This window comes from Microchirus variegatus (assembly GCF_963457635.1).
Source record: "Microchirus variegatus genome assembly, chromosome: 16".
In the NCBI taxonomy this organism is placed as follows: Eukaryota; Metazoa; Chordata; class Actinopteri; order Pleuronectiformes; family Soleidae; genus Microchirus; species Microchirus variegatus.
Window position 1 is genome coordinate 11,735,993 of NC_139817.1, and position 10,277 is coordinate 11,746,269.

The 10,277-nt window shown below is 40.3% G+C and overlaps 1 protein-coding gene across 1 annotated transcript in view; it reads left to right on the forward strand.

The window, feature by feature from the left end:
* Nucleotides 1-343: 343 nt before the first annotated feature.
* cabp7b (calcium binding protein 7b) overlaps nucleotides 344-10,277 on the forward strand; it is a gene marked incomplete at its 3' end in the record, with an annotated part of 16,188 nt that continues 6,254 nt past the window's right edge. Inside the window, exon 1 of the mRNA XM_083902121.1 lies at nucleotides 344-464. Coding sequence (XP_083758247.1) covers nucleotides 356-464 — 109 coding nt within the window. The 5' untranslated portion in view covers nucleotides 344-355. The remainder of the gene's footprint in view (nucleotides 465-10,277) is intronic.

The following is a 10,277-nucleotide window of genomic DNA, read 5'->3' on the forward strand; positions in this document are numbered from 1 at the left end:
AAAACCTCCAGACTGCGCGTCAGGATGCAAACTATAAAAGTTTTGCATGTCATTTTTGGTGGAACGCTTGTTCGCTGCATGTCTTGTCTCCAGTGAACAGCCACAGGTTTTTTTCCCCCTCCTCTAAGATCAGACACGCAGCTCAGTCAAGATTCTGTCTTTTTTTTTTTTTCGCATTATCCAGAGAATAATCCCAAAAAAAAAAAACACCATCGAGCAGGGTTGAAGTTTGCAGAAAAAAATCTACATTTATATACACAAAACAAGGACAGTAATCGGGTCTTTGTGTGGGGAAACTCTGGAGAGCTGGACTATATGAAGATCGCGACACAGCGGTTGGTTTCCCTTCGCAGAAATGCCAGTGCGTGCTGTGACCACCAGGTTCATGTACAAGGGACTTTGCACTATTCCAGATGTCCTCACCTACCGGACCCCTGTACACCTGCCTGAAGACGAGGTGGAAGGTGAGTGAGTGTGTGTGTGTGTGTGTGTGTGTGTGTGTGTGTGTGTGTGTGTGTGTGTGTGTGTGTGTGTGTGTGTGTGTGTGTGTGTGTGTGTGTGTGTGTGTGTGTGTGTGCGTGCGTGCGTGCGTGCGTGCGTGCGTGCGTGCGTGCGTGCGTGAGTGTGTGTGTGTGTGTGTGTGTGTGTGTGTGTGTGTGTGTGTGTGTGTGTGCGTGTGTGTGTGTGTGTGTGTGTGAGCGAGCTTAAGTTGAGTTAATGCAACGTCAGTGGTGGTGGTGGTGGTGGTGAAGCAGTTCAGGACCTTGGACAGATCCTGATCCTGATGCTGCGCAGGATTGTGAGGTTGTTAAACTGGATCATCAGACTGGAGTGATTAGTGATCCATTAGCGCAGGTGTTTTACATCATGGTCACGTGTCCACATGCATGTGCAACGTCACTGTTGTTAGATTATTCAGTAACACTTTAGATTAGGGAACACATTTACCATTAACTAGGTGCTTACTAACATATATAAGTAGCATACTAGCCCTTCATTAGTAATCATTAAGCACGTATTAACACCTTATTCTGCATAACCTTATTCTACCTCTATTATGACAGATTTTTCCTACATAAGATGTTAATACGTGCTTAATATTTACTAATAAAGGGCTACTATGCTACTTATATGTACGTTAGTAAGCACCTAGTTAATGGTGAACACGTGTTCCCTAATCTAAAGTGTTACCGATTATTTATATCATTATTATGCACAGTATCACAACATGAGTCAAAATCACCAGATTTCGTAAAAAAATAAAAAAATCTAAAATCCAATGCAATCCAAAAAGTGTGTGAGTCATGTTTGTTTTTCCGTATAGAATATTTATTATTTGTAAACGTACATCTTGATATGACCCGGTGGTAAAAGCCATCATCATCATTATTAGCAGCGTTGTAGTTTAAAAGAATATGAAATGACTGCATCTGACTGATATTGGTATCAGTTGATGCTCAAGGTTGTGATATCGGTATCGATACTGGATGTCTCGATAATGTCCTCACCTGGAATCTGTCTTTCCATTTATTTACACTGATTGTGATTTTTGTCACCAAAAATATTAGTGTTTATGAAACCCACATTTCACATAATCCTCAAATAACTATCCATTTTTTTCAAAAACAAGTTCTCTGTATGTCACCCTATATGCCACTGAGTTGTGTGATATAGTCTATGTATAGAAGGTATGATATCATTCACAAGTTAAATTTAAATGATAGACTACCAACCTTAAAAAAAAAAAGCTAAAACGTTATTAATAAAACAAGCGGTTGCTTCACGTCTAGTGTCGAGCGGCGTCTTGTTATAAATTCATACAAAAACGTCCGTCTCTTACGCCACAGTGTTTTACTTAAACCACATCAAAGATTCATGAGAGCGTTAAAAGCAACCGTGCGGTTCTAAATGTGGTGGCGTAGCTTCACAGACTGGAGCTTTTTTTTTCTTTTTCCTCCTCACAAACTCACATTGCTCACACTGAGGGGAGCACAGCAGTGGCACTGATTTGGGAACAAAGCCAGGCACACGACAATAAAGAGATAACACTGATCAGATTTTGCTATCAAAAAAAAAGATCTCCTATAAGAGGGGGAATTCCATTTGCCTTTTTTATCTGCAAAGGTGGCCTGGGCCCACAAGTGGCTGCCTGCCCTTGCTTTGAGCCCCGTGTTTGACATTGAAAATGGAATCGAATTAATTAAAAAAATGTTTAAAAATAAATGGATATTAAAAGAAGAATGGTGTGTTGCTGAGGTGCAGAAGGAGCCTCACAGTCGGGGACGATGATGCAGCTTTTCGGGCTAATGACGAAGTCAAACTCTCGTCGACTAATTGAGCCGCATTAAGTATTCAGATCATCGTGTGATCGAGCATTCAAGCGTCAATGTGTTTATCCAGGGGAGACTCAGTGAGCACATAATGCTGCTCCAATTCCACGGCCTCACACCTCAGCAGTAAAACCACGATGGACAGTGCTCTCTATATCTCAGCTCGTTTTGGATTTTTTTTTTTTTGGGCTGTGCAGCCTCCCACATGCTGCTCCTGTGCCTTTTACGCTGTTGCTGCTGCTGCTCCACCTTAACACCTCGGTGTGGGAGCTGCAGTGCTGTTTCAAATGAATACAGTGCTGCAGCCCAGTGGGTCTGACTCAAAATTGCTCCCCCCCCCTTTTTCTTCCCTCACCTATAAATATTGATTCATGCACCAAATGTTTAATTACTGTGGGACAGAAGTTTCCCCTGATTGCTCGGCTCATGTATAATTACTCTTTTTTTTCTAATTACATTTCTGATTGTCGGTGACAAAATCATCCGTGAAATAGATTATAAAGAGGTGCAGTGTGTTAAAATGTGAGTGTCACTTCACAGCAAGGTATGCGAAAAAAGGATTAACTATTTGTTAAGATTTATCAATCATTTCATTGCAACTCAGTATTATCTTTATAATCTATTTCTACTACTAGTTAATCATTACAGCTACAGCCTAACACTTGAGAGAGATGGAATTAACAGTTTCTTTGACCATTTTGACAAAGGTCCGACTTTGTGTCAGATTAATGTCATTCCATCGACCATCATAAATATGCCCCTAATAACTCACATCAAAATTAATACACATGACAGAGCTGATTCAGAGCCTTTACCGAAACACAGCCCATAAATATTACAGAGCTGCAACAGTAGTAAGTTAATAATGTCATTTATTTCAAAAACTAAAAGTAATGTTATGTAATTAAGTGGAGGCAAACGTCCCCTTGGCGACGTCGTTACAGTAGACGCAAGTCAACAATGACAAACACGTCCCACGCACAAGGACAAAGGGACATTTTACCCTGGACAAAAACAACAAACAAAAAGAAGACAGTCCAGGTCACACAACGAACAATAAATGTAAGACAACTGTGCGAGACTTTCAGATTCATGGTGAAAAGTAGACGATAAGTATTCCGCTTCCTCTTGTGTGAGAGTCAAAACACAGTAATCCCCTAAAGCAGGAGGGAAAGTCTCACCCCAGTAGCTCTGTAGTTTGTAAATATCATCAAATTGCATCAAATGCATCAAATATAATACGCAGCTGCTGTTTTACATGATAGAAATGTTACTTAACTGATTCTGGAACACATGACAATTGAATTCCAATTGAAATCGGCTGTTGTTGTTTATTCTCTAAAATGTGTGGAGTCACCCCCTGGTGGCTATTTGACATATTTTTACTACCGGGTTGGCATCATCTTTATACATACGGTCTATGTATACAGCTCTATAATAAATGTGATTATATTCAAATACAATAAAATGTGTCGCTGGTGCTAAAACCTGGTGTTGACAGTCGTTGGGGAGTTCAAACACCTGATGATGTCGTATTTACTGGCTGAACTATAGGGAGTTTCCATGAAAGTCCTCTCAGTTTTTTATGGCTCTGCTTCCAGTGGATGCTTTTTGAACAGATGGTCGCTTGAAGTCTTCAGGGTCAGTGGAAAGGCTCCTTTTACCCTCGTGTCGTGCAGTTTTCATAAGCTCTGAAATGAATTCAAATCATTACAGCTATAAAAAACAAACAAATAATTGTTTGTCTTCAAGAATGTGTGCATGTCCAGTTTTATTTCAGTACACTATGGATGTTGTAATTACACCGGGTTTGGTGAGGTTCCAATCGAGGCCACTGATTGGTCAGAGAGTGACGTCCATGGAAGAGTCATGAGCGTGACGTCCGACACAAGAACCAAACTAAACAATGCCGAACTGTTGATCATTTAAAAAGACTTAAAAATCCTGAAAGCACGCTTAATCTCCAACATTTAGCACAGGACTAATGTCTAAAATCTCAATATTTAACAGAGGAGTCTGATGTATTAAAGGTGCCATATGTAAGAATGTGGCCAAAAACGGTTACTACATTCAAATTCAAAATACCGAGGTCTTTTAGGATTCATTTTCTGACGTAACTGGCAACCCGTGGTTGCTCGGCAGCTGAGACTCTACTGACTGCAATGATTGGTAGACGGCGGTAGGTGGCGCCACATGCCAAAACATGACTTCGAAACATAAACATGATTTGCAGTCTGCAAAATATTTTTTTCAATGCAAATATTTTGGCTGTACTGTTGTTGTTGGTGGGTTCAGTTTGTTATATGAATATTATTACTGAGTCTCTGTGACATATTAGGAGGATTTTATGGCCAGTTGCTTTAGATTTATTACGTAATGAACCTTTAAGCAACAGCGCTGCTGAAAGCCAGCGATCGTGAGCCGAATCACAATCCCGGTTCAGTTGTATTTCAGTTCAGGGAATGAATTGATTCTAATGACACTATGTAATGACTCCGCCCACTTTGAGGAAGTACTGCAGTAATGGAAAACAACACGCCTGACTACCAAAAATTAGAAGTTAGAGTGTCCAGGATTATGTGTAAAAAAAAGAGAATACACTTTTAAAACATTTTGTGTTTTCATCTTAAGTCGCACTGTATGAAGCCGTTTTGTGTTGTGCTCCTGCCTTGCTTCCACCAGCTTTAACTTTGGCTATAAGATATTTAGTTAGTCTGTTATCTTTTCCTCACAAATAACATCCACACTAAGCTTCAACTGTCCAGACCGTTGATTATCACCACATTATTCATGCCTATACCTCCATTAAACATTCATGTGTCTCCTCAGCCTGTGTATAAAACAGTTACCCTGACTGGTTCGTGGGATTATAACGTGATATTTTAAATAATGGACGATGACATTTCTTCTCTGCCTTTAATAATTATAAAAGTAAACACTGTCTGAGTAAAGATTAATAAGAAATAATAGATGCAAATTGTGATTTATTCAAGAGTCAGAGTGGCAGCGTTGAGCTTTGACACTTTAAATTTATTCAAAGGTCAAACATCAAATTTTAAAAAAAAAACAATGTAACGCACGACCTGTGACCGACAGTAAACTGGCAGATGCTGTAATTGCAAACATGTCGACGCAGACACGTCTCCTGTTTTATGACGGAAGAGTCTTTGTCGCTCTGCCAGATCCACTTTCTGCGAGCTTGTATCGCTCGCTGCTGTGTCCCTTCACACAGGATGTGTACGGTGGATCGCGGCCAGCAGGAGATTCCCGAGGAGGAAACCACCGTCTTTTTTTTCCCGTCTTTTCACTTTAAAAAACAAAGCTGTTTTGCGCTCACACAGCTGTCAGGGCTCAGTGTCTGTAAATAAACAAACGTATCTGTAATAATAGTTGTCAGGTCAGATTTGCTGTGATTGGAGATGCTCTCGGCACAAAATAGCGAATGAGTCACGCTGGTGCAATTCAGTGTGTGCAGATAATGGATGTGAGTGTTTACAGCAGGGGGGCCTCAAAGTCAAAATGGCCAGTGAACTTCTAGTCTGGTCAGGACGGAGGTGGGGGGGGGGGGCTGGTCATTTGTGGGATCGTTTGTGTAAAATTAACTGTTAAGTAAATAGCAATTAGAATTAGAACTTGATAATCCATCATGCACAGGAGTTCACAACAAAAAAACATTTTAAAGCAAAATGAATCTGTAAATAACAAAAACAGACAAAAAAATTAAAACAAACATGCAGATGCTTGTTATTAAACCTTATATATATATATATATATATAATTAAATGTTGCATTTATAAATAAATGTTATAAAATATGTGGTGATAAATAGAATCTAAGTAGGGCCACAGGACGCCAACTGGGGGGCTCCATGTGGCCCACGGGCCGCATATTTGAGACCCCTGGTCTACAGCAACCCAACAACAGCCACAACAACAACGAAAAAGACACACGAGACACTTTAAGCTGCTTTATCTTCGTTTTTGTTGTTGTTTAATGTGGCCTCCACTGTGGTTAAAGACAAATGTTTGATCATTAATGTTTTAGGTGTCCAGTGAGATTCACTCAACGTTGTTACACTGTTAAACGCCACAAGAACATTTTAATTATGACACGGCATCGTCTCTCTCTCTCTCTCTCTCTCTCTGTCTGTCTCTCCCCCACGTCATGTTTTATTTATCAACAGTCAGATTTGGGAAGCGCAGCGCAGATGTTAGCTGATAAATCTGGTGTGGATGAATATTCAAATGTACGAAGCGCCTCATGCTGTGCTCGATATTCTACTTACAAAGTGTGCGTAACCTCACACAGCCATGTTTCTGGTTCAGTGGGGAACTGATCGCACTCACAACAGTTGCCACAAACAGCATTGCACTCAGTTTTGTTTATGTGCTTTTTATGCAAAACCATTATTTTATCCTGAGCGAGCGAGGCAGGGAGAGACGCTGCTCCTCTGATGGATCGAGAGGCTGCGGCTAAAATAATGACAAGATGAAAATAAGACAACATGTCATATAAAAACTACTAAACAACAGTGTCGGCGACAATCACACGACAACATCCGACAAATGAGATCAGCTGCAGTCAAATCTGTTCTTGGAGTAAATAAGGCGTTTGAGTTGAAAATGCTCACGTTCATATAACAGTGATGTTTCTTTATAAGATCACGTCACAATATAATTTTAGCTCAGCCTCCGGGGAACTGCACACAGAGTGTGTGTGTGTGTATGTGTGCGTCTTCAGTAGGCTGTGTGGACCAATTGTCAAGCAAACCTATCTCTGTGAGGACATTTTGTCTGGTCCACACAACTTTAACAGGCTTTGTGAGGAAATAGAGGGTTAGAATTAGGTTTAGGTAAAGGTAATGCATTTTACTGTGATGGTTAAGGTTAAGGTAAGGGGCTTTGTGGCTTTGTGGCTTTGTGATGACCAAAATCAGGACATTTTGGCTGGTCCTCATTTCTTTAAAGGGTTTTTTTGGGTGAGACCTGGTTTTAGGGTTAGGGTTAGAATTAGGTTAAGGTTGGTGTTGGTGTTGGGCTTGGCTGGTAGAAGGAGATTTTGGCAAAGGGGGGACATTTTTGGCTGGTCCTCACGTCTTCAAAGAGCTTTTTGGGTGTTAAGACCTTTTTGGGTGTTAAGACCAGGTTTTAGGGTTAGGATTAGAATAGGGTTGGGGTTGTGGTTGGGGTTAAGGTAGGGCTTGGCTGGTAGAAGGACATTTTGGCAAAGGGGGACATTTTGGCTGGTCCACACGTCTTCATAGGGCTTTTTGGGTGTTAAAACTTGGTTTTAGGGTTAGGGTTAGAATAAGGTTGGGGTTGGGCTTGGCTGGTAGAAGGAGATTTTGACAAAGAAGGGACATTTCGGCTCTTCCTCGTGTCTACAAAGGGCTTTTTGGGTGTCAAGACCTGGTTTTAGGGTTAGGATTAGAATAGGGTTGGGATTGTGGTTGGGGTTAAGGTAGGGCTTCGCTGGTAGAAGGACATTTTGGCTGGTCCTCATGTCTTCATAGGGCTTTTTGGGTGTTAAAACTTGGTTTTAGGGTTAGGATTAGAATAAGGTTGGGGTTGGGCTTGGCTGGTAGAAGGACATTTTGGCAAAGGGGGGACATTTTGGCTGTTCCTCATGTCTTCAAAGGGCTTTTTGGGTGTCAAGACCTAGTGTTAGGGTTAGAATATGGTTGGGTTGGGGTTGGGGTTGGCTGGTAGAAGGACATTTTGGCTGGTCCTCACTTCAAAGGGCTTTTTGGGGGTTGGGACCCAGGTTTAGGGTAATTTTAAGGGTTAGGCACTTAGTTGTGATGGTTAAGGGTTAGGTTAAGGGGCTAGGAAATACATTATGTCGATGAGCGTCCACAAAAAAATGCAAAACCAGTGTGTGTGTATATAATAACTCTAAAACCTGTAAAGACGAGTATGAAGTATAAAAGTGTACATGAATAATGGTTTGGTCTTATAATTTTCTAACACACACAACATCATCCTAATTTCATGCACTAACTAAAGACACATTCATGTGAATAGTTTGCATAAACAAAGCGCTGCAATGTTAATGTCGTCGTATCTTTACCCGACTACAATCTCCACGACAATAACTGTATTTTTGTTGACACATTTTCTTTATCTTTGTAATAACTGTGTATTTATTTGAGCCAGAAATATAATTTGCTTTTTTTTTTTTTTTAATGCCTAAAGATCATAAAGAGGCTTCACGGTGTCTCCAGTCATCCGAAACCTATAAATATTTATGTGTAAATGTTTAAATATAATTTGCCTTTTATGCCTCAGTATGGATACAGTTATGTTCTCATTTTCCGGTCAGCAATTGCCTGAAAAATACTCATTTGTTAATATGGAGTTTTCTTGGCTTTAGTGTTTTTTTGTTTTCATTCTCAAAAAGGATGTGATCATGTCAAGAGGGATGGAACCACCTGAGAAAAGATTGTGAGAGGAAAACAAAAAGGATGTCTAAACTTATGTGATTTCCCAAATGAGCAGCATTTTCACTGGGTAAAGAAAGCAGGTTATATTTTAAGATATATCTGAACATTTTTGATAAGTTAAATTAATCCTGTTTGACAAGTCCAGTGTAAATTGGATAGTATTTGACGTCTTCCTGTGGACCGGATTGGACTCTCTAGTGGGCCAGTTCTGGTCCTGCGGGCCGTATGTTTGACACCCCCCTGGAGTAGATGGAGTTTAACCCTATAACGCCAAACATATCATAATATGTGATACATGAGTTTTTGAGCCCTCCACATGAGCAGTGTGACAATTTTTATTAAAAAAAATATGGGAAAACCCAGACAGAGAAACTCGATGCACTGCGTAGGCCGATGTGTACTTTGAGAAATGCAGAGAGCGTCTTTGTCTGAACAACTGTTTTCAAGCCTACCATCACTCAAAATAAAAAGGTTGTGAACCACAAAATGAGTAAAAATAACTGAAACGTTGTGTCTTCCAGACTTCCACCCTGCCAGTTCCATTGCTGCATTGTGGCTGTGCCGCTGTATCAAATATGATACAAATTAAAATTCCTATTTGGAAATTGATATTTGAAAAATGTTTTTGTTTGTTTGTTCAGAAGGACCAATGAAGGCTCAGGTTTCAAAGAATTAGATTTTTCGGTCAATTATTTAATGGTTTGGGCTTTACAGGGATAAACAGTGAAGGCTAGAGTTTAGAATGCCAAACAGCAGTGTTCACAAACTCTGTGGTCAGTCTCTTAAAAGAAGTTCCTCTTCTTCATCGACCTCCTGCTGTTTTTTTAAACTCCATTACTGTTTGTGATCATTACTGAAGGTGAAGTTAACTGTCCTGACAATCACAGCGGGGAAATGTCAGTGTGGATGCATGGCGGCTGTCTTTCTTTCTTTATTTATTTATTTATTCAAGGATAAACTAGTTTGGTTCCTTGTTGGAGGAACGGGTTGTTTCCCATCGAACCACTCGACCTTTCCTGCACAGAAATCATGAGAACGTGACTTCTCTCAACAAATGCCAGAGTTCATAGAAAGGCAACACATGCAGCGAGGCTATAATCTCACTTGTTGGTGATTATTCAGTATATCTATATAGGGTTAGGGATAGTATAAAAAGTACTACACTGTGCTAACTGAAGCCAAAAGGCAACAGTCCGTTATCAACTCCCTTGATAAAAATTAAATCCCGAACGTCTTGGTGTAAAGGTGTCCCATATCCATAAACGCCACACTCGTCTTTTACACACATTTCTTTATTACAAAGCCATTATTTTGGGGATTTCCCTTGTTATTGGACAAGAGAACTGCCGCTGAACCTTTGCCAGGAAGCAGCAGAGTTCCTCTTGGCATTGGGTCCTTTCGTCATGAACAGTTTTCATGGCCATATTTAACTCCACCAAACCGCCGCAGCCGTAAATCACTTTCATTAAAAGTCTTTCATATCAGTATTACCAATTATAATACTG